Source organism: Lipophrys pholis (genome assembly GCF_963383615.2).
Source record: "Lipophrys pholis genome assembly, chromosome: 17".
Lineage (NCBI taxonomy): Eukaryota > Metazoa > Chordata > Actinopteri > Blenniiformes > Blenniidae > Lipophrys > Lipophrys pholis.
The window spans coordinates 17,972,014-17,997,408 of record NC_137643.1 but is presented as its reverse complement, the minus strand read 5'-3'; the positions used below and the strand labels follow the sequence as shown (position 1 = coordinate 17,997,408).

General features: G+C 44.4%; 1 protein-coding gene across 1 annotated transcript; it reads right to left on the bottom strand.

The window, feature by feature from the left end:
* Positions 1 to 12,430: 12,430 nt before the first annotated feature.
* ube2ql1 (ubiquitin conjugating enzyme E2 QL1) lies at positions 12,431 to 24,926 on the bottom strand. The gene is made up of 3 exons (XM_080484975.1): positions 24,733 to 24,926; positions 23,199 to 24,146; positions 12,431 to 14,339 (listed from the first exon to the last, which is right to left on the bottom strand). Exons 2-3 carry the CDS (start codon positions 23,925 to 23,927, stop codon positions 14,208 to 14,210), a joined length of 861 nt encoding a protein of 286 aa, XP_080341101.1. The 5' UTR covers positions 23,928 to 24,146; positions 24,733 to 24,926; the 3' UTR covers positions 12,431 to 14,207.
* Positions 24,927 to 25,395: the final 469 nt, after the last annotated feature.

Below are 25,395 nucleotides of genomic sequence, written 5' to 3'. Positions count from 1 at the left end.
GATGTGGTGGGTCTTGACTCTTAAGCCTTGTTTACACGACAAGTGAAATTGGGAAACTTTCATTGGATTCTCTGACTACTCCACTGTGAGGGTATTGGCATCTTCAGAACAAATGGATATGTCTTCATATTTATGTATCTTGAAGTAAAAAGTTTTAGTTAAATGCTTGGCGTTCACGTTATTTTAAAAATCGTTACTTTTGTACACTCTTCTTACTATTGCCTACAGTTTTGGACTTCTGTTCGACAGAAAAATGATGCTCCCATCCTCTAACTTTCTGTGAATAAACTATATCTTGATGTCAGCGAGGTAAACTCCGATGCTTTGCATTATTTACATTGTTGACTGGTATAAGATGCACATATGACCTACTAAAGTTTCCAAAAAAATGAGCAAAAACAAGATACTATGGAAACACTGGGAGGAGTTGAAGTTAATAGATTAAAAGCCTAATATGATCCACTGCGTCTGAAACAGTTTAGTTTGGATATGTAGTAGAAAATTAGGTTTAAACCAGATCAGGGACGTTATCATGGTGGGAGACATTCCCCCAACTGTCTCCTCATGACTTGGATTTGTCGACTTATAATTTCTGTGTTGTACTTCAAATTTTCCCTTTGTGCTGTGAGGCTCTGATTTATCTATTATCTTCCTCCACCAACATGTCAAACCGTACATTTCCTGACCACAAGCAAATGAAGCAGGTCTTTCTTGTATAAAGAGCCTAAAGCGTGGAAAAAGCTCATCTGAATCTGAGTTGTCACTCATGGTGCTTTTCTTATTGAATCATTCACAGAAATGCCTATCAAGGGAAAACACAACTTATTTTTCTGAGCGTACATTTGCATACTTACATCATACTACATGCAGGATCTTAGTAAATGAATGGTAATCTTATTGAAGCATTTACCAACGAAGGCCTCGTTTACACGACAATTGCATTTTTGTTACTCCCCTTTGCGTTTCCACCGCAACATTTTGAAAACAACTGTGGAGACCGCCGTTGTCGTTATTGTCCATCTATTTGCGCACGTGCGGAAGAACTATTTAGTTCGGCCGGGGCGTGCATGCAACGCAGCAGCATTTCATCCACACAAAGACGGAGCCGGAGCGTTTTTGGAAAAGTTCTACCTTGGGAGCCATTTTTCAAAAAGTTGCGTCTAAAAGTTGCAGTAACTTTCAGCACCGTTGGCATGGAAACGGACGCCGAAAACACAACTAAAGCGTTCCATTTTAAAAATTGAAAACGTAAACGGGGCTTAATTCACCAAATTCAGAGTAAGCCTACCGCGACGGAGTAAAACTCTCAGTTTTCTAGAGTGAGGCATTTTATCCTGAGAAGGTAAAAATCATTGAAAGTTTCCCCCGAATTGTAAATGTGGGTTTGATTGTCTGCCTCTTAGTGTTTGACCCGTTATGGACCGGCGACCTGTCCATCCGGCACCGCGTCTGTCGCTCATTGTCAGCTGGGATTGGCTTCAACTCTCTGTGACCTTAAGTCGAATAAAAGCGCGTATGGAAGATGGATGGACGTTCCATACAGTGCGGCGCGGCGCGCAACCTCACAAATGACTTCACATGCAAGCTGAATAATACATTTAAGAGAAGCTGGTGCAGCTTGATTCAGTTCGCGAACTCTATTTCAGTGGCTGTTTCTTTTATCTGAAAGCATGAGCTCGACCGCTGACACTTGCGGAGAACTTTGTTTTTGTTGTTTCAGTGAAGAGATGCTCCCTTTTTTTGGGGTGGGCGGTTGTCCCCTGTTTCTGAACCTCTGTATTGAAAAAGTGGAGCCACAATTCAGGATGAACTATTTACCAAACCATACACAGCTTTTTTTTTTTTTTTTTTTCCAAACCAGGAAATTGAAACCTCTCCTCTGCAATGTGGAGCAGATGATGAAGTAGGTAGAGGACGAGCCGGGAAAGGAGGGGAAAAGTAATGGGCGCTGGATGACGGGGTGAAGGGGAACAGTCCGGCTGAGTTAAGGGATGAATGAGAGGAGGAGAGATGGATGAGGTTGATGAGGACGGCAAAGTGAGAGAGAGAGAGAGAGAGAGAGAGAGAGAGAGAGAGAGTTGGAGTTTGCAGGCAGGGTTGTGGGGAGGAGGAGGAGGAGGAGGAGGAGGGTGAATAGTGGGTACAAGGCTTTATTTAGTGCATGCCTGCAGGTGTTGCCTAGTAACAGAGAGGAAACAGATCGAGGGACGAGAGCTGGAGAGCACATCTCCCTTTATCTTCTTCACTCTTTCTCTTTCTGCTCGTGGCCTCACTCTCTTCCAAAAAGGCCCACCGCACACACACACACACACACACACACACACACACACACACACACACACACACACACACACACACACACACACACACACACACACACACACACACACACACACACACACACACACACACATACACATTTCTCTTGTCACACGCACACAGCGAAAGCCCCGTCCCTCATTAGCAGTCAGGATGGCCGCCGTCCTCCCGTCAGGAGGAAGACAGGGAATGGAGGGCAAGGAGAAATGAATAAAGGACGGAAAGTAGACACGGAGGAGAGAAAATGCAGTGAAATCCTTCTGTTGAAAAAAACAAAACAAAAACGCACACGCACGCACGCACACACACACACACACACACACACGCACACACATTCGCCAAGGTTGTTGCCATAGCATTAGTTGCTGCGCTCCAGTTTCCCATCATCTGACTCTGTGGAAGTTGTGCGTTCAGACGGGCTTCCTGCAGATCAAAAACACAGTCGCCACGCGGACAACGTGAGCCGACGGAAATTAATGAGTCCTTCTCGTTTGCACCAGGATCTTTATGAGATGGTGAGGACGGCAGCTCGGTAAACACGTCCCCCGGTCCAATCGGTGGGTTATCGATCAAGGTTAGATTCATGGCGGCGCTGCAGGAGGAGGGAGTGTGGGAAATCAACCTAGTTTACCTGTAGGCTCGGTAGACAATATGAAGGCCCGCAGATAAAGAGAGCGGGAGACGAGGAAACGGTGAAAAAGTTTAGTGATGTCGAGGAAAAGCCCCCCACCCACAAATCCCCAAAATGCATCAGTGATGTGGTTAATGATCCAAGCATGTGTCAAATGTCTTGGCTACTAATGAGAATAACATCTTTTATTTTTCCCACGTAAAATTCTCTTTAATCTCCGAGTGTACGTCCACCACCAGTACGAGTGTCTGCCTGCTGTCTGCTGCTCGTGTTCATGCATGCATGTCGCGGGTGGCCGGGGGGGAAGCGTGTGCTTTGCATCCTAACAGCCCCCGTCGCTCACCACAGACATCTCCCAAAGGATTTGTTTTTTTCTTTCTCCCAATTCTTTGATTCTTTTTTTTTCTCCCGCCGCCGCCCCAGTCTCGATCGTGCGCCATCAGGGTCTTCTGGCTTCCTAATTGTCCTCTGGGAGAGGGGGATCACCTTGCGTTAGATCCCGAGGAACACTGAGACGGCGCTCCTTAAAACTCAAACTTCATTGACTTTAAAGCTCACATCGGGAATTTTACCTTGAAAGTGGCTCACTGAGAATCAATGGCGCCGCCATTGCCAGAGGACAGCAGTCGGGAATTGATCGGATTAATCACGGCGGGACCCTGACGCACATGCATGCACAGAGAGAGAGAGAGAGAGAGAGAGAGAGAGAGACCAATTAATCCATGCCAAAAAGGCTGTCTGGATTCACGGGAAGCTGTGAGCAAACACGCCGATAACGGCTAAAAATAAAAAAAATTTCCCACATGCACTGTGCCATATAAAATATTTATAGTGAGCCCGAGTCTGCTAAAGAATGGCAAACATGCTACGGAGAGAAAGAGAAAGAAGGCGGGAGCTGCCAACGCGTGCTGAAGCCTCCACATCAGTGCCAGGGCTTACGTAAGAGCGAACTGCGGTTTGAAAGGGAGGAGTACAGGCTTTACTCTCTTGATCTCTATTTAACACACATGAGCTCAAACTGGGAGCGACGTGATAAAGACAGACAGGACGAATGACTGGACACTTCCTCACTGTGCCGAAATCTATATTCATCAGCCGGTACAACTCGCTACTACAAGCTTTACAGGTGTGGGCGTGTTGTTTATTGTCGGCGGCCAAAATAGAAGGAGAATTGTGGAAGTGAGGATAAATTTACACTTTTGGACTGTGTAATGAATAATTCCGTCACTTCCAACCGAATGTGACTGCAGCCGTCAATCATCTGGACAATTAAAGCTCTCTGAGGGTACATCCCCTGTCAGGAGGCTGACGAGTATCAATTTTACAGGCTTCAGTTCGAGTTCCAGCTTCGACCAAAAGGAGAAGAAAAAACGCATTTTCTGTTGAGTCTTGTCTCATAGTTTCTACAAATTCTTCTTCCCCTCCAAAGAGTGTTTTTCTCACTGCAAACTAAACAAAGAATGTCTCGAAACCAGTGGCGAATGAAAATAATCTTGGCTAAGGAGCTGAAAGGTGATTGCTGGGAATAAGAACTGACTTCTACACTGAGCTCAGCGCTGGAGTCAATATGTTTCCCCCTGTGTTTCTCACAACTGAGTAGTTTTCTGAGATCCTGCTTAAAGGGTGCTGAATCGCAAAAAGATTGAGAGTTCAGCTTGCGCACACGCGCTTTGTGGGCGATCAGCCAAGAATAATGGCAGGAGTGACAACGAGCTCAAAGAGGAGCAGTTAAAAGAGGGTTTTGCATGATCTATAGAGCCCGTTTACACGAGGGCGGCCTGCATCGCTTCCGGGTTCGTTTACTTGTGTTCACTACGGTGGCGAGGGAAGTCGTCAAATCTATGAATGCAAGCGGCAAACTCAAAGTCTGAGGTACGACACGGAAAATACTTTATAATAAAGTCCACAAACAAAAGCTGTGGGGAGCCAGCAGGGGAAACGCCTGACACTCAAAGGGAAGATTTTGAGGGATTCTATCGAGAGACGTTTCCTCTCCTGGCTTGTCACCACTTTTATTTTCAGACTTTATTATCATGAGTTACTTTCTGGATCTCAGTTAGTCAGACCTGAAGACTATTAAACTTAGCTAATGATCATAATCTTAGACTATTAAACTTCTTTGTTCAAAACTTTGAAGTAACGTCTGGAAACCCGAGGACAACGGAACAAAAGCCATTCATTAATAAATGCTGAATCCACGGACGGTACAGTTGAAATAAAGCCAATTTAACTGGAGAAAGATTTTTGTTTTTCTCTAATTAAACTGGAGACGGAAGAATTATTATATATTTTTTTTTATAGGGAAAGTCCCAATTTTCCCACTGTGCCTCTCTAAATGAAATATAAATCAGTTCCAGCTTGTGCTCATTTATATGCTCATTAATAGTCATTATGCCCTCTATCCAGCCAGTCTGAACACTATGAGGAGCGAATTCAGCACAGCTGGTAAATATTGTACAGGGTCTCTCTCGAATACATGAAAAAAAAAAGAAATTCAGTAATAAATCTGTGTGTCAATATATGTACTTATACATTCATATGTCTTCTCGTTGGCTTGTTTAAAGAGGATTTTCAGTCCAATTGCAACTAAATTTCCAAAATATCTGTTGCTGGTAAATTAGTTCATTTTAATTCAAAGATGGGAATTTTTTAAAATGTGTGCCATTATATTCTTAGAAGTTGTGGTTTTAGCAGTGGTTAGAGAAAATATTCTGAGTGCGCTCTAAGTTTCACGAGAAGTACGTGTGGATTATTTGCCAAATTTAAGATGTTTCCTCAGTGACACACACTAGTCCGTCTTATCCATACGTCTGCGTGTCAACAAGAAAAACAAATTCATTATTCAGCACCGGATTTCCAAGAGAGGCCCCAGTGATGTGGGAATAACACATATAGAATAATACAGGGACTCCATCTTTGTGCGCACGCTATTTCAAGAAGACGTCCTTGCGTCTGTCATCATGTACAGTCCTGGTGGAATCAGCACCATCAACAGATCTGATCCAGCGTGTGATCCATGTATCATTAATGTGAAGACACGTCCAGTATTTCATGCATGTTGAAAGAAAACCCTATACATCACGGATCGACTCCTGTACGGAGAAGTGAGGACGGATGTATAATTCAACAGTGGCTTTCTGACGGCGTCTCCCCGGAGAGCTCCTCCCCCTCTGGCTTCCCCTCTCGGACCCTTTTCTGCTCCTGCTGATCCTCTTGACAGTAACTCACCAGTTGTTGTTTCTTTCTGTTTTTCTGTGAGCGCGAGAGCATTCGATGTACTAATACGGTGTGTGTATGTCCGCAGGCCAGCTCTGGGATGTCTCCGCTGCGTTGCGTGTGTCAGCCAGGACAAGGCCAGAGGAAGTGGACGAGTCACAAATCACATCTTATCTAATGAAGCTAATATAATTCGGCCGAAGCCCATGTGCTCTGGCTGTGTGCCTCTATGTCACTGTCCCTTCACTTCCCCTTTCGAACATCAACATTTCTCTTTGTGCGTTCGTGATTCACTGCAAGACTTTTATTTTTGTGTCCATAAGAGAACCCAATAGAGTAACATCCGGGGTTAATAACTGCTACGACTGTTGATTTTCTGCTCTACATCATGGAACTAAATGCTTCCTCTTACAGCTAAAAACCATCAATCTTCAGAGCGTCGTCGCCGGGGGGTGAAACTTTATAGGTGGAATAACTCACAGCGACTGTCAATGTATGCACCTATACTGTGAAGGCTGATGCTGCTGAAATGACTGAATTTAATAGCTTGTATATTAAGTTGTTCCATTGGCTCTTAACTGCAGTAGCGGCGTTTTGTTGTCTTAAGATTTTTCCTCTGATTTTCATCCATTTTTATACCCGTACAGCCAACAAAGCAACCTTTAAATGGACATTTTCTGGCCAAATCAAAGTTCAAAAAGGCAAACCTACATTATGAAAGTGTTTGTTTAATAAAAATAAAAAAAGTTACAAAGCTAAATTAGCATAAACTACCATAAAAAGGTAAATAAAAAACAAACAAAAAAAAAAGAAATATCTAGAAAAAGGGTAAAAATGGTTGAAGTTGCTAAAATGGCTAAAACATCCTAATGCCTATTGCTCTGAATTGCAGCAATAACAATTAGTCAGTTTTCTGTACGTATATCCAAATGTTATCATGTTATCATGATTTTAAAGGTTAAATATGTTTTGCAGTTCCATTAAGATTTTATTCATCGTAAAGCATCTAAAAAATGTCTCTCTTAGCCATACAGGTTGCAGACATCCGCCCGTTAACTTAAAGTCCTGCTCAAGGCCACGGTAGTCGTACTCGTTGCTCTTTTGGAAAGTCCTGGGATAAAATATCTGAACCAACACATTCCTTCCAAAGGGACTCAATCACGGCATGTTTCTTAACATTAAATCCTTTATCATCAACACGGGTTAACTCCGCTTTATCTCAACGCCCGACTGGGTGCTGCTGTTTGCGGTGATGTATCCTCGGATTTTATCATACAGATTAGTGTTGGCCGGGGGAAAAGCGAGGTAAACCGTTCAGCGGAACACAAACGTGTCCAGACTGCGTCCAGCAGAATTTCGCCATGAACACAGCAGCCGTCTAACGCAGCTTATCAGCGGCTCCTCGCTCCTATTAAAAACCTCATTCTGCCCGAGCATGTTTGCATCTCTCGGATCGCACAAATACTTTTCTGGGGTAGGGAAGAAAAGCAAGAACAGCAATACATAAACGGCGTCACGGTCAACTTCCCCCTCTCTGTTTTTGGTTTCACGACGTCGCTCGGGCTGTTTTGGATGTTTTCTGTGTCGCGGTAGCCTTCAGGGCATCCAGACTTGTCTCATAAACTGAATAATGCATGTTTTGCACTCAAGCATTCAAACAGGATTTTTCTTTTTTCTTTAACTAATTAGTGAATGAGGTGTTCCCTCACTGGACTCTCTGTCCAGCATGGTGTCATCAACATCTCTCTCTCTCTCTCTCTCTCTCTCTCTCTCTCTCTCTCTCTCTCTCTCTCTCTCTCTCTCTCTCTCTCTCTCTCTCTCTCTCTCTCTCACCCTCTCTCTCTTCTCCTAATGAGCGACGCGGATACATCTGCCAGACAAAAACAGTCGTGCTCGGGGATCAATTAACCGGAGTTTGTCAGTGTGTGTGTGTGTGTGTGTGCGTGAGATCATTTCTTTTATTTTTTTTTTAAATAGATTTCCTAAGTCAGCAGATAAGAGCTGCTGTTAACGCCTGTTAACAGGTGCTGATGTCGACTGAATCTCAACTTCGGAATGCGTCTCTGTCGGGTCAACAAACCTTATGTTACCTTTACTTTTTCAGCTTAAACACGCAACAAATGAAGTGATTAGCCGGCTCGAAGCTTCTCTTAACAGCCAGCTAGAAGCTCTATACAACCAGCTGTAACACTTTAACATCTGCAAAAGGGGATTTTATTACATTTTTGTCGACATGATGCAGAATTTCTGTATGAAAATACAATTTTACACAGACATTGCAGGTTTTCCAAGGTAGAAATGTCATGTACTTCTACTAATAAAATATCTATCTATTTGATGTATTCTGTATCATTATTATCCGTGGATAGAAAAATTAGGATCTTGAAAAACTCTAATCTTTTATTACTTTTTGACATTTGCAATAAGAAAAAACGCAAATAAAAAATATACTGTGCTTCATTTAAATTGTATTATAAATAGTTTTGAGAATGGATTAACTGTTTCTGAAAGAAAAATGTATAATTAATCGAATACAACCCTCTCCTGGTCGGTCGTGACAGGCAGCATGATAAACAAACCTTCCTGTCAGTGGTCATAATGTTGTGGTTGCTCTCTCTTTTTTTTTTTAAAAACGTTTGAGGCGGGAGGACTTTTTTCCACCTCCAGTACAGTTTTTCTTGATGATATTTGAGTATTCAAGAGTGACATCGTCATGGTAACACTGTACCAATAAACATGCAGTCATGGAGATTAAAGTTGTGGATTTAAATGGATGATGCTGCACCGTTGCCATAGCAACAGTAAGAAAACATGTTATATTTCCTTTGGTGTAGGAAACTGATGAAGTCAATTTATATACAGTATATACGTCAACTAACAAGGACTCCTTTTTATGAATAAAAACCACAGACATCTGATCTTTTTCAAAGTATTCACATTAAGAGGCTTCACCTTATTTAAAAATTTTTTTAACAAGCTGGAAATCACATCTGAGGAGATTAAAAGGTGGGCAGACCACCCACGATTATATAATCTGACTATAAATACTGAAGTTTCACTCGTCTTGTGCAACAAAGTCAGAGGAGGCTTAGGGAAATAATAGAAACTCTCTGAACATCCTACACGGCTCCGAGGACGTCCAAAGCTAAAAAAACAAACAAAAGGAAAAACTGAAATCACCTGTGTATAAGTTTATACACATGTAGGAGGAAGATACACGTGGAGACCAGAAAGATCTGGAGCTGGTTCAAATCACTGCTGCTTCATCTTTTGTCGTGGAATGACCTTGTGTTGAATATTTGAACGTTCCTGCATCAGTAAACCAGAGTCAAGGAAACGGTTTGTTATGATGGGATCAGGGAGAACTTCATGAACCCCGTCCACCTCAAACTGCCTGAATCCCACATTCAAATCCATCCACAACCTCACTGACCTCCTCTCTCGCCATCACCGTCTATCTCAGCCCCGCGAGAGGTTAGCTTTGAACGAGAAGCTGTTTACCCCGTGACGGGTTGGCTGTTTGCCCGGGGTGTAACCTGCCTTCACCTTCAAACTATTTTTAAAAGGCGTGTGACAGGATTTGGTTTCCGGGAGGATCTGAACAGGACAGTTTAAACAGCCACATGGTTAATAATTAATTAATCATCCGAACGTGACCACTTCATATAACGCACATGTGCGAATAAAGGCAGGAAGACTTTCACCACCATTACTTTGGCCCAGATCAGGAGGGTGGGAAACTAAAGTTCCCAACTTTGTGAGGTAACAGTTACTCGACACAACCAATAATGTAATAATGGCAAATAAACATGAACATATTTGACCATTTTATATGTAATAATGCCAATAATAATAAAATAATTTTAATTTGATTGAGGATTTCCCAGTGACACCCTGAAGCAGAGCGAAAGGGGCAGATGATGCCCACGTCTGGCCTCGAGGTTAGAGAAGCAGACTTGCGATTGGACGTTTCAAGGTTTGAATCCCACAGCTTGACCCTTGACCCATCAACCCCTCGCCCCAGCTTAGAGTGTACAGTTCTGGTTAAATCGGCTAAACGCAAGGGAACAATTTTCCCAAGGGCATTAATAATAAAGAACTCATTACGTAACAAATGTTACCACCTTCGTCCCTCTCATCGCTGCCAACATATCAAAAATAGACCATCTGGTATGAAAAACAAGAAAGGTGCAAACGCTGAAATTAGTTACCAATTTTGTCTTTTTAAAGTTGATCAATCATACATTTTCTAGAGCAAAATTTTCGTGTTTTGTCAAATCAGTGAGCCAGAATCCATTCATCTTGGATTTCATATTAACTTAAAAAAAAAAGCAAACCCTCATGCATTCACTCTACAGGAGGCCAGGAGGCCCACCCCGCCCCCATCCCCCCCCCCCCCCCCCCAATCTGCCCACACAGATGGAACACCAGTTTCTATCCATGGAGAGCCAGGAGAGCAGGATCTCCACTGTATTGGGTTAAAGTGGGACACTGCAGGGGGCCAGGCAGAGGACGAGGACGTAGCAGCATCGAGTGGGTCATTGACATACATGTGGAGGGGGTGGGGGTGGTGGTGGTGGGGGTGGGGGGGGTGTGGGGGGTGGGGGGGGGGGGGGGGGGGGAACCACATTATTAGCTCATAACAATGCATGATACGAAGCAAAAATAACCAGAACAGCAAAGTTTGAATAAGCTGTAACTTTTATTGCACATTCCTGTTTGGTCTTGCGACGACCTTTCACCTTTTAAGAGCACGGTCTCGACCAAACACTCAAGTCAGGAGCGGGGCGAAGTCGCCCAGAGTTACCGATCGCAGGTCAGATTCCCTTAAAACGAGAGAGATTTGAAGCACAGGGAGGTGGGGGTGGGGGTGGGGGTGGGGGCGGGGTCCCAGATCTTTGTGTTACTGCATCGCTCACAAGCCGAATCACTGGACCAGTGGGGAGGGGGGGGCACAGCAGTGACATCATGGATGGGATTAGGAAGTATTCAAAGGAGCTGCCTTTATAATCTTGAGGCTTTGCAACCTTTTCTGTCCTTCGTTGCTCCCTGAAATCCCTCCGAGTGAAACACACCTTTCCCCCCGTCCCACACAAATACATAGGCTATCATTCTTAGTGTTTTCTTTTTCTCCTATTTTTTTTTTCTCCTTCCCCTCAATCTTCTCGTTTTCTCGTGACAGTACCTGCAACATGCTTCAAATCTTCATTTTGGCAAACCACAAATAAATTAAAACACAAACATTCATATAACACAATGTGACATTTTTTAGGACGCCTCTTGAGAAAAAGAAAAAAAAAAAAGAAAAAGAAAATACATACAGTACAGAACCCAGGAAAAAAAAAGAAAAAAAAAACAGAAGAAAAGAGAAGCATTTGCATTTTTTTTGTTGTTTTTTTCACCCCCCAAATTTTTTTTTCTTGCTTTTCTTGAAAAAAGATATACAGTAGCTAGCTACCAATCACGTATCACATGCAGATATAATACAACATAATCAGTTCACCCAGTTAGTGTCTGCAAACTACCGATCTAAACTATATCACAAAATTATTCTCTTGAAACCAGCAAACACTCAGCTTTTTGAGATATTTTGTCTTAATAGTAATTCAGTTTACAGTTCTCTCCGCCGGGAGATCACTATGCCGCCGACCCTGAAGTGACTAGCCGAATTCCAGGAGGACTAACATGATCACATACCAGATGGTGTGTCGGTGTCTTTGTCTCTGTTTTTCTTTTTTTGTTTGTTTGTTTTAATGATGGGAGTGTCACACACATATTAGCTCACACGTGCTCTCAACACACACAACCAGCTTCGACTTCGGACTCTTTTATTTCAATTTTGTGTCCCCTGGCTGATTAAAGCCCGGCCTCACCTCGTCTTCCTCCTTCCTCCGAGAGGATGGAGGGGGAAAAAAAAGAAAAAAAAAAGAAAAAAAAAAGAAAAAAAAAAGGCAGGAGGTGACGAAATGTCAGGGCCGAGCGGGAGGTTCGACGTCCTCCATCCTTCAGCCCGCGCCGCTCTTCTCTAATGACGCTCGGCTGAAATGTCAGGCCAATTAGCAGCTCTCCCTCTGACATTTAACTGACAGACAGCAAAACAAAACCGCCGCCGCGCCGGACCGCCGCGCCGGACCGCCGCGCCCGGCTCACGGACTCTGGATTGATATCTGTGAAGTTAAAGGTTGGAACTCAGGAAGTCTGTGTTTCCTAAGTAATCACAGCTAAACAATATCTATCTTCGGCCATTTTAAAAATATTTTTTTGGGGGGGGGGGCGGCCTGACATTTCCCACGATCAAAGCTGGCGTGATTTCCCCCTGTCTCTGTCTCTCTCTCTCTCTCTCTTTCAGCATACATCAATCAGACGGGCTTTAAAGCAACACTTCGTCTCTCGATGTTCCTCCTCCAGACTGCAGGTGTACGCACGAAAGAGTGTGTGTGTGTGTGTGCGTGTGTGTGTGTGTGTGTGTGTGTGTGTGTGTGTGTGTGTTTGAACGCAGCTAAATGTCCGAAGCGTCTTTCTCTACTGATTTTTTTTTCTCTCCCTCTTATTTTTTTTTTTTTTTAAACACTTCTTTACACGGATCGGAGAGACGGCTATGTGCACGTAGATATTCAGTCACAACTGCACACGTGTTTACAGTACTAATAATCAGGAGCCGATACAGACAGTGGAACAAGACGGCGAGTTAATTCAGCAAACAAACAGCACTCCCTTTAGGCCTTAAGTGTCATTCACAGTAAATCATATTTTCTGTTGTTTAAAGGGTTGTCTCCCTTGCTCACACACTCTCACACACACACGCACACATACAGTACGTATGAGCTGAGGCCTGGCCTTCAGCTTTACCATCTGGTATCTAAATCATGGGAATTATAGTCTTTTTCCTCTCCTACATACACACAACACACGCGACATGAGAGTAGAGAAAGAAAAAAAACAACAACAGGTGATTGACTCTCATTCTATTTATCATACATAGTCTCTGCATAAAGCAACATGTGACTTCTTCTTTTTTTTTTTTCCCCCCGCCTCCATTAGAAATCAATACCCAACTACGCAACAGTGAGCTCTAAATTTAGCCACGAGAGACGGAGAGAAAGAAACGGTGATCGAACGAGCTAAAGAATGATAGATAGAGGAGGGGGAGAGAGAGAGAGAGAGAGAGAGAGGGAGAGAGAAAGAGAGGAAGAGAGAGAGCACAGCTCCGTGTAAATTACAATCTTCATGTTGCATTGAACTGTGAGCAACGGCACAGTTGAAAGAAAAGGGGGGGAAATGAAGGAGTGAATGAGCGAGTGGAAACGCCAGTTCGCTGCCCGTCTATTAAACATTAACAGCTTCATTTATATGTAAATGACCCGACAGCTAAAGAGAGAGAGGGAGAGAGAGAGAGAGAGAGAGAGAGAGAGAGAGAGCTGGTGGGTTGTAATGCTCGCTCAGTGCTGAACAGAACGGAGGGTGAGGAAGGTGGGAGGATGAGTCTCCTTCATTCAGTAGTCTTTCACATGGTTGGAGGAGTCCAAACTTTTGACATGATCACATGCATCGGTGTGCGTTGGAAGGAAAAAAACAACCCCCCCCCCCCCCCCCCCCAAAAAAATACAGAAGAAACCACACACCCCGATGCAAGTGCACACACACTCCCAGCTGACGTCCAATGGACACACCCACACACACACAAAAACAAAGACACACACACACACACACCTTCGACTCAGAACTTTCCTAAACACAGGAGAGAATTCCTGGGCGAGAACGGCGGCGAAACCAAACAGTCTTGGAGGAGGAGTGACGATGAGGACCGTGTGTCAGCTCTCCGACTTTTTCAGTGTAGACAGGAAACACCCCCCCCCCCAAAAAAAAAAAAACAACAAAAAAAGAGACACACAAAACCGAAAGACCGAAAAGTGAGGATGAGACGTGAACTAGCGTGGTGTGTCGTTTTGCGTGTCGGGGCTAGCTGGGTTTTTCCGGCTAGCGCGGGGGTCGGGGTCGAAGTCGGGGTCGGGTGTGGGGGGGGGGTCGGCCGGCCCGGCGTTCAGCCATCGGACACGGGGGGCGACACCCAGCCGTACTTCTCGTGGGTTTTCACCAGGGACTTGAAGGTGGCCTCCGCTTCCTTGCGGCTGAACGCTTTCTTGGACTTCCCTGCTTTCCTGCATATGCGGCCCTGAGACGGAGACACAGAGGAGGGAAAGCAGGTTAAGCACAGCGCGGAGCAGGTCACGGACACTTCTACATCCTTCCCTGAAGCTCGCGTTTCGGCACGTTTGTCAGGCAGTACATTTGTAGTCTGAGGTCCCCGTTCACACCACGACATTTCATGTGAAATCGCACACTGCAACGTTATGAAGACGATGTCCGTTTACACGGAACTGACAATGGCGAGTACATTGGTGTAGAGTTGTGTTTTCACTGGCCCTGAGCATCGTTGTTGTGTAAACGGACACCCAAAACACAACAAACGTTTTCTGTTTTCACTTTAACGGGCCGAAAACTGACATTGTCACATTTTAATATAACATTGTTGAAATAGGTGTAGAAAACCATAGGACACAACTCTTTTAGTGTTTGTGAAATCCTTTAAAAATAGAAACAATTTGTAAGTCTTTATAGATAGTCTGCAAGTGTTACACCTTAAGTTTTGTCCTAAAGTTTATTTTAGTAGTTTTCTTCAAATCGGGACGAGAAATAGACATAAAAACTAAGTTATAACTTGTAATAGCTGCCTGGTTTCATCCCGTTAAAGGAAAGAGCTAAATACGTTTAATTTAGTTTGGATTAGTCTTCCCTTCATTTCATCTTTTAAAAAAGTTATGATGTTTTCAAAACACTTGGACTAAAGTTTATTCTACAGGGTCATTTATTCAAAATATACAATAAAAACAGGTTCTATATTAACAGTTGTGTGACCTTTAATTTTGATGATTTGGGTAGAAACTGAGAGAATGGACCACCTTAATGTATTTTTTTTAGCCGCTGTTGTGTCCCAAAGCTGTTTAGATGCATTTGTTCAGCTGTCAGTCAAAGTGCAACCTCCACATCAACTATTAATTTTCCCCAAATCCGATAGACCAACAGATCTCAAGCCAGAGAAACATTATCGATCACTAATTGGCAACAATAGCTTGGAAACTCAGGAGCTCTGCCATTACGTGACTAATGTATTTTCGTCTAGTCAAAAATCAACTAATGGTCTTCAACCCGTATAAATCAACAGATGTGGGGATTAAAGCTCCAATTCACGATTGCAGTTTCATGATAAAACAACATCAACAGCAGTATGGCCTGTAGCATATCAAAAACTTGTGAAATATAGGCATCACAGAAGGATGTGCAGAGGTCTTATCCTGATCAAGCAATAGTTAAAAAGTTGATTACGGCTCATAATTCACTTCCTTAACTCATCATTACTATTGGCAACAGCTGTTCAAGTCAGAGGTAGAAAAACACCCCAAAAAAAACCCCTGTCAAAATTACTAAAAAAACAACATTGCCTCATCAACAGGTCAATAATTGATCTGCTTCTGAAGAGTACAATCGAGCGAGTAGCGTAACAGCCGTGTATCACACTGACTCCTGGTGTAAATAACTCACAGCCTAACCAACGGCATCCAGCATTAGCAATCCCTCAGGGTCACGATCGGACGGGCTGGTTCATGGTGAGCGCTCTCAACGCTAAAGTCTGGGGTCCATAAGATCCGCTCTCTGGAAAACCTACAGTAGCTACCTGTGAAAACTGACGCAGCAGTTTGATATATATTACCACAAGATGATTCTGAATTAGTGTTTTTTCACATTGATTTGTCTCCGTTAGAAGAACATCTTTAGTGTTTGATCTGGGAATGCTGTGTCAAATCTAAAGAATTACAGTTTTCTTCTAGGTGGCTGTCCAAGGTCTTTTACAAGCTCATTTTCAGGCCATTTTAAAAACCTTCCTCAGCCACATGCAATTGGACCGACAACCGACCGATTGACCAATTGTGTAAAGACCAACATTACATTATCGGTGCAGGCTGCTGATCACTGGGATTCCAGCGCTGTTCATTATTTGGCTATATTTGCTTTAGTAAATGTGTTAAACTTAAAAAGCAGTTTGGACTTTATCTTGAACAACAAGGTTTAGGATAAAAGGACCGGTAGGGACCAGCGGGCCTGAGGCCGGGTTCCAACACCACTTGACCACCATTAGATCAATGTTTAAAGGCAGGCTAAGGGGCTTTTAAGACGTCGGGTTCAATCAGAAGAGGAGATATACGCTCCTCTACAATGGGCAATGGGGAGATAAGTGAAGAACCGGAGCTGCTTCAGTCCAAAACCATGAAAAGGTTGTAAATATGACAGAAAAGGGTTAGATTGTCGATTGTGCTTGATGTTATAAAAGCGTTACTGCATCTGTCTTCTACACGTTACAATCCCCCTTCCTTCACACGCTGATCTAATAATAAACATGGGATAACATGGGGGTGAGGGAACATTTGAAAGAAAAAAAAAAGAGGTGTGGGTGTCGCCTGTGACGATAAAGCTGCTTATTCTTTCATCGCAGGCGGCGCTACGTCTTCCTGAAGAAGACTGCGTAGGAAGATGAATAGAGGGGAGGAAAAAGAATGCTGGGAGACGTGGCGGCCATGACAGCACAGCCATGACAATGCTGTGATTAATACCCCTTGTGAGGTAAAAATCACCTCTCGGAGCGCGGGGACATTGCGGAGCGAAGGTCATCTGACTGCACAGTAAATCTCTGAACTGAGAGTCCTGCTGGAGACCAGCATTGCACCACTTCCCGTCACCTAGGACTCTTTCTTGGCAGCCAGAATGTGGCAGCGGGGCTCTCTGCTGCATCCAATGCTAATGAAATTCCCATAGATGCCGGGCTGCTGCGCGTGCTGCAGTGCAGTGCAGATAAGCACAGCCACAGCGTGCGCCTCAATCCCACAGCTGCGTGCCCCTATCTTACCTTTCCAGCAGAAGAGAAGTGAAGGCAATCGTCACACACAGTTAGGGGGGGGGGGGGGGGGGGGGGGGGGGGGGCTATTGTTATGGAATGCTGCAACATGTCGAAAACTGGACAACTATGATTCACAATTCAGATCTTTGCTTGAGACATCGTAAAAGAGGAGAGTGATACAATCTCTCAGATCCGCCTGTACAATGCCAATAACCAGTGTTAAATAGGAAAGGCATGGAAGTTCTTCTGTTGTTCACACTTCCTCTAACAGGACAAGCAAGTTGGCTAATTGCTCTCGGATGTCAAAAAAAATTAAATAGGCGAAACACTTTCACCTGAGCTAATTAAGGAGGCAAAACAAACCGTGTAGTCATGGTTAACATTTCCCGTTACCTTCCCGGCGCTGTTACCTTCGTCTAAGGCCCCTGTTTACACGATTTCAAATGAAAAGGCTTTGTTTAAAAAAGTAATGAAACCACACAGAGAACAATACACTATAAACAACAGCAATGGCAAAAACACGGACATTCGTATGGACAGACGATGAAGTTGGACTGCTATTATGAGAGCCTCTCAACTGTCCCAGGAGAATATGGACTGGGAGTCATGACATTGTTGTTATTGTCCATCTACTGAGCATGTGAAAACAAACTATTTACTATCTCCATGGTGTGCATGTGCAGTGGCAGCATTTTAGGAAAAGCTGCCTTTTCCTCCATTTACACGAGATGACATTTTTCAAAACAAAAGTTGCATTATCAGTGGCTCGTCCTTGTGTAAACGGACAACCAAAATGCAAGTAAAGTTTTCTCTTTTTCACTTTAAAACATTGTCGGTTATTGGACGTACATGAAGACGGTAAATCACATGTTTTCTTTCAAATTGATAAAATATACATGGACATGCAAATTCGATAAGACTCATAATCTGTTGACTTGTTTTTGGACTTTTGTTACAAATACCGACAATTTATAGTGGATCTACTTTCTCGGCTATAATGTTTGGAGTATCTTCTGGATATTACGCTTGATACAATATCACTTTGAAGGCATCCAGAGAGACGAGTCTCAACTATTACATGTGATGCACCACGTCATTTAGCAATGACGGCTTTCACAACATGTGATCGGGGATCGCTATAAAGTCCTGTTACGCACTTGCTCGGGCTATTTTGGGTCAAAAGTGATGGGAGGGGATAAAGGAGGATGAGGTGACAACATTGAATGATCTGGGGATTAGGGTTACAGTTTCCATTCCTGTAGCAACAGTGGCCTCATTTCACTGCAGGGCTTTCACACACACACACACACACACACACACACACACACACACACACACACACACACACACACACACACACACACACACACACACACACACACACACACACACACACACACACACACACACACACACACACACACACACACACACTGAAGAGCTTGCTCTATTATTTCCCTCTGTGTCACTCAATCAACTGCTACAAACAACCATCAAGGCGACAGGTTTAATCATATACACTCAGATCAATAAATGAAATCAAGTGAAAAGTGTACAAAGGATTTTTTTCTTTTTTATTATTAGGTTGATTAGCTTTGGGGGAAATAGAAGAAACTTCCTGGTGGATTGTTTTTTTCTTCTTCCTCTCTCTCTCTTGTTTTGAAAGCAGAATGCATGACTCACTCAGTGACTCATTCAGAAGGACATTATATGCAGCGCCGCTCGGGGACCCTCTTTCTGTTCCTGTCTTTTAGAGAAGCACTTTAAAACCCGCCCTCACCTCCTCTTTGGAAACGACGGATCCACGCGTCCTTTAAAAACGTAAGACAAACTGACGGGTAGTCACTAAAAAAACCGCGCTCCCTCAAACCTGCCAGGCCTCTGCTGTCGCAGCCGCAAGCCTGAATACAGATTACTCAAGCTGATATACACACACACACACACACACACACACACACACACACACACACACACACACACACACACACGTGGATAATGCACTGATGTTTTTCTCTTTTCAAATCACACACCATGCATATCTTCACATCCAAACACCATATGGCTGCTGTCACACTCCAAAATGGCGGGCTTCCCGCCTTCAGATGGATATCTTTACGGCGATAGGCCGTCGTTAAAGAGGTGCGATCATGGCGGTGACTGATGGCGGGGAGGAACTGTTTGTGAAAACAGCTCTGTGGCAGATCCTCAAATCGGTTGCTTAATCATGTATCGATGCGCAATCTCGAGCAAAAGGTTCCGACCAGCGCACAGAAAGAGAGGAAATTGAGCATTAACTGGTGCACGTGCAAGAATGCATCAGCGTGACGCATCCAGAGATGCTTGTGACGGAAAGAAAGGCCAGGAAAAGTGTGCGTGCGTGCGTGCGTGCGTGCGTGCGTGCGTGCGTGCGTGCGTGCGTGCGTGCGTGCGTGCACCGGCGCACGCAAGTGGCTAAGCCGTGCGAGCGCCGGTGCCATGTCAGTGTTTATCTATTTCAGCTAAGCGCTCGCTCGTTGAGAGGGACACACTCGTGTAGAGTGGCTGCTGGGTAATCGTGTGAATGGAGATCAGTCAATGGGCAGAGCAGGCGAGGCCCCAGTGCATGTTGGGAAGCAGCTCTAAGGTGGTGGCGATGGGGGGAGGGGGGCTGATGAGATTGCATAACGCAGACATGTGCTTAACGGGGTCAGGATAAACAAACAGGGATCGATGTCATCATCGTCGTCCTCATCAGATCAGTAAGGGGAGACCCGTGGGACCGATGGCCGGGTCATTAGAGGGTAACACCAACGTTTGTCCTTTTTAAAAAATTTTTTATATACAGTATGTTTCAACGGTCAAGGTCCTCTTTGTGTTGCAAGTGGGAAGTTCTAAAAGGGGAACTCTTCAGGTTCCCTGTATGTAAATCTGCAGATCAGAATCTTGTTGAACAACACAACGCTAATGGTATCATTATTGGGATATCAACATCGGCTCAAATTCAAAACAACTGGAATTTTAAATATGACGGCAATGTGCTGAATCGCAATACATTTGCAGAAGTCATGCAACTCACTTAAGACCACAGGACGGAAGTCAAAAACAAAGTCAACAAACTGCTTCGCTTCAGAAACAGACGAGCAAGAGAAAGACCGCGTCAACCTGCGCTTCTCATAAAATCTTATCGTTATCACGGAGCTCATCAAGATTAGTGCATGTTTATCTAATCTCACGCAGCTCAAGAAAGACGTTTTACAAGGTTTTGTTAATTTTCCATTTAACAATAACTGATAATGTCACCAGCTTTACTACAGTTTTAGAAGTGAAGGTTGAGCTCACAAATGTAGGAGATACTGACTCCAATCTGCCGCTTTATGGGCGATGTGGGATTTGATGTAATTCGAGAAACAACACCGAGGACTAAAATCAGGATTTTTTTGAGCTGAGGTGGTATTTTCATTTCAGTTAAAGCCCTCTCTTGGGTTTCACCCCGAGTTGCTACTGCCACAGACTATTTTCTGTTGTTGAGGCATTTTATTAGTAAATCACTCCCTGGATGTGAAAAGTGTTTTAACCAACAGAACAAATAACTTTTACTGAATTAAATGACCTGCTTTAACTTTATTTTGGCAATTATGTTTAATCTACTTCAGGAAAAAGAGTGTATATTTCTGCCAAAACGATGTATGTACTACATACTGCATTACTCAGTCAGTAACTCAACTTCTTTTCATTTTAATTGGACTATTACACTAAAAATCAATCTTAAAATGCATTAAGAATGAGATAAAACCTTGAAAAGAAGCAGATTCTTTGGTTTCTAGAACATTATAAATGTTTTTCATTTTTCCTCCTAACGAATGGTTTTTAATGATTCAGTTATCAACTGGGAGCAAACCAACTATTTTAAAATCCATCCAACTCGGAGTTGCAGGGGAGTTACTTTGCACAAAAGGCAATGTCAGGTCACCAGTGCATCACAACGTGGAGACAAAAATAATCACGCACACTCACATTCACACCCACCCGTGGTTTAAAGTCACCTTTTAACCTCAAACACGTGTTTCCATGAGGAACAAACTGACTCATGCACAGGAACATGCAAACACCACACACAGATCGGTCCTTTTCATAAATGAAGAAATCTACATCTCAGTGGAACCCCGACACCACAGCAGATCACACATCAAACCGAATGTGACATGCACAAAATATATATATATATATAAAGAGTTTGCAGGCCAGAGAAAGCAATCGTATTACTGACACAAGTGAAAGTAAAGAGTTTAAGGCTGCAGACATTTAGAAATGTCAGTACATCCCAGCTCGCGCGGGGGCGTGCGCCCGTGCTTCCTCGCATCTGCAGGTGACGACACGTGTGGCTCTGTTGACTCCCGTCTCAGCACTTTGTCACCACATGTATCCTCTCACACTAAAAATAGGACGGGAGATTCTAAACAAGCCACATCAACAAGCCACATCAACCATTGTCATGGCGAACCTCTAGCCAAGGTTGAATAAATCTATTCTGTGTATCTAGCTGTATGTATACGTATATATATATATATGGGAGAGAGAGAGAGAGGTGTGTGTGTGTGTGTGTCCTGTCACCAGTGCATGTGCCAGAAAATGAGAACAAGAAGCAAACAAAGAGATAAAGAGATGCCCCCCCCCCCCCCCCCCCCCCCCCCCACACACACACACACACACACAGACAGGAATAATTAATCAATATTGTTTCCATTAGCAATCCAGGGGAAGGAAGACACTGCACCATAATTAGGGAACACTGCAGAACTCGTCTCCTCAAACAGCAGATCAACATGAACACACACACACGTTCTCCTCTCTGTCCCTGATGTGAGAGCATTTTTTATTATTATTTTTTGCATGACCTCTCTCTGTGACAGACGCCCGATGACTACAGATGACTTGGAAATAATATTCTGTTATATCATCAATGACAAAAAAAGCATCGTGAGTGTTAGGGGGGGAGGGTAGAACAGGAAAAGCCAAGTGACGGTTTACATAATGACTCCGCCGTCATACTGCTGATGTCAAAAGGCAGAGACAGGAGCAGCCTCCACAGATGAAATGACTGGAACATGATGCAAAAGAACAAACACAAACATGAGGTAACAATGATTCTTATGTGGACCGGGAGCAGAAAATCTCCTCAGAGTTTGAACGATGACAGTCTGGATGGCATTTATGCTGCCATTTTCATGGGAATTGCATAGCTGCTGCTGCTGCAGTGCACAGAGGATGTGAAAAACAGATTTGACAGGATTACATAATCCCAGCAGCCTAAGTCACTGAGGCCTATAGGTGGGCTACCTGCTGTCTCCAGTTATCCATCTGTCTTTTTAGCCACTATTATGTGCAGAGTTATTACTTTGCAACAGTCTGATGGGAGTGCAGATAGAGCATGCAGGGAGACCTTCGCATTGCGTGGCGGCGGGTCTTTGTTGTCAAAGGATGCTGATTTATGGAGGTGATAAAACCAGAGCAAAGCGGGACTGCGGTGAGGAGCCAGCACAGAGACGATACCGAGGGTTGCACTGCATGAAATGGCTGCAGTAAAGTCACATAAAGATTAATAATATTCACATCGGTAGCGTTAGCTCACAGCAGAGGGGAGGCGGGGTGGGGAGATATTACAGTGTTGTATCTGCAACAGTGATGGAGAAAGCTATAAAAAAAACCTCCAGGCGTGAAGCAGACATCATATTTACACACACGGATGGAGTGTGGTGGGTTATTTTTCTATCAAAACAGAAGACAAAACTTGTAATCCTATTGGAAATAGCCTTGGCTTATGGGGATCTTTGTGCTGAACTTTACCCATGATTCAACACTGAAATGCACCTGATTTGCATCCGAAATGGACAGTTTGGTGAAGTTGTGGTAAAAAAAGATAATGCTTTAAAACCTTAGCCAAGATGGACATGTGTCATGTGCGGAAAAGTGGATTTAAGCATTAATCACGCATGACGCATGGCTGCCTAATGGAGCTGCTCACATCCAGCGTGTGTCATGGCTGGAAATAAATGCACCGTGGATGAGTAAAGGCTGAAGAAATGATGCCATCCCTCTCCTCACCTGTCCTTTTACGAGGCTGGCGGCAAACTGCCTCATGACCGCCTCCACCGTGTAGGCGCTGGACCATCCGCGGGGGGTCAACAGCTCCATGCATATGGCCCCGCCGTCCAGCACGTAGCCGTTCTCCAAGCGGGGCGTCAGGACGCGCATGAACGGCGGCGAGAAAGGGAAATTGTCGGGAAAGGTGACGTTGAGCAGAATGAACTCGGTGCTGGTCTCCTTCATGTCCTGCCAGAGGGCGGAGTCCTTATCCACCTGGTGCAGCTTCACATTCCAGTCATACAGGTTGTCCTCCACCAGCTCCACCGTGATGAAGTTGTCCCCTAACCTCCTGATCTCTTGTAGCTCCTTCATCAACCTCCGCGTCCGGACCTGGGTGCAGTGTTGCCGGTGAGGCGCCAGCGGTGGTATGGAGGAGGCGCTGGTCCCTTTGCTGCCTCCGCCTCCTCCTCCACCACCTACTCCACCTCCCGTCTGCTGCTTCTCCTTCGCATCCTTGCCCTGTTTATCCTTGCCGGACGGCTTGTCCTTGCCTTGCTGGTCCAGCTTCCTCGCCTTAATCTCCGGAGTGCTCAGGATGTTGGCTTCGTTGGCGGTCTGACAGTGTTTGTTGGCGTTGTTTTTCTGGTTCCCTTTGCTCCCCTTTAACGAGCCCTGGTGGTGCTTTGGGTCCTCGGTGTCTCGGTCGTGCAGACGGATCAGACCGATCTTCCGCAGTAGGGTGGCCATAATTTTTTATAGACTAATATTTCTCCGCCGATCCCCCCGCACAGGGGCGAGATTCACCCTTGTCTTGTCTCCGAGTCTGGTCCCGCTCGCAGAGGCGACCTTTATCGATGCCGATTATTAACCTTGTTATAGCGCAATCCCCCCTCCGATCACTGCAGCCTCAGGACGAACACAACCGGGGAGCCTGCGCGCTTTTCTCCTCAGTGCATCATCTCGACACTAGAAGCGAGAGAAAAAACATACACAAAAACAGCACAACAGACAGACAATAAATACCAGTTCGGGTGAATTCACGCAACAATGGAACAAGACAGATCGGTGGCATCCCATCATTTTTTTTTCTAATTCAACTGGACGGACATCATGACTGCAGTTGTTCAATGATAGGACGGAGCGTTACGCAGAAGCACTGAGGTGAACGCTACGGAAATAATACATTATAGGCATAGATCGCTGAGAAAACTAACAAATATACTACAGGAGACGAAAAAAATAAGAAACGTCGCCTCCAGGATTGACTATTATAGAAGGACTATGACACAAAAGGTACCAGACTATAACGCAATGAAGACATTAGATTCCTACAGGATCATGAATAACACATAAACATAGCTGTGTGTGACGAAAATGTAATAGATCTGCTGTAATTCCACACATACTAATGAATCCAGAAGGGAAAGCCCGTGAACACACTAAAGATCCCCACACTTAAAGTGCTCTATTAAAAAAACTGAATAGATTTCCCTGGCTTTATCGCATTCCCCTGCCCACACAGCCAGATCCAACACCAGCAATCCGATCTTACCGTGGACTGAAGAAAACTCCCTATTTTATATCCGCGTTTATGTTCCTTCACGCGGATGAACACCGGTCACGCCGTGCGTAAAAAAGACGAGGAAAAAAGAGGAAACACACTCCACCATCCAGGAGATCTGCGGCGAGGAGGAGTGTGTGTGTGCGTGTGTGAGTGTGCAGCTGCGGCAGCTCCTGCTTTAATGCAGCCGAGGACGAGCCAGCCCCCGGTAATCCTCCTCCTCTCCCTCCCTCCCCCTTTCTCCTCCTCCTCCTCCTCCTCCGCCGGTTCGTCCTCACCGGCACTGCGCTTCAGAATAAAACCCCGAGGTGAGGGCGCATTCCAGGTGAATTATGCAGCAGCATTCCTGCCTCTGCCTTCATTGTTGTCCATTACAATAGAATACAGCACAAATAAATTCAAAGGTGCCAATGGTGCAAAAAAAAACTAAACAAAACTAGAGGTTCGCATTTCCAGAAGAAAATGCTGAATGCTGAAGGCAGAACTGTGAAGCTGCCAAAGCAGAATGAAATAACAAGTGGCTGATCTCCTTTGATCTTCGCCCCTGCATCTTCACGGCAACAGATGTATTTCTCTTGCCTTAAACGGCTTTGCTCTCCATGAGGTGTCTCTCCCATCCGCTTTGTATGACATTTTTTTTCGTAGTTTTTGGGG

What these genes read in the sequence shown, in the direction of transcription:
- ube2ql1 (XM_080484975.1), bottom strand. Translation starts at nt 23,927, where the DNA reads ATGGCCACCCTACTGCGGAAGATCGGTCTGATCCGTCTGCACGACCGA. An exon ending in CCAGCCTCGTAAAAGGACAG is followed by an intron (nt 14,340 to 23,198) that starts GTGAGGAGAGGG and finishes TCTCCGTCTCAG; the next exon opens with GGCCGCATATGCAGGAAAGC.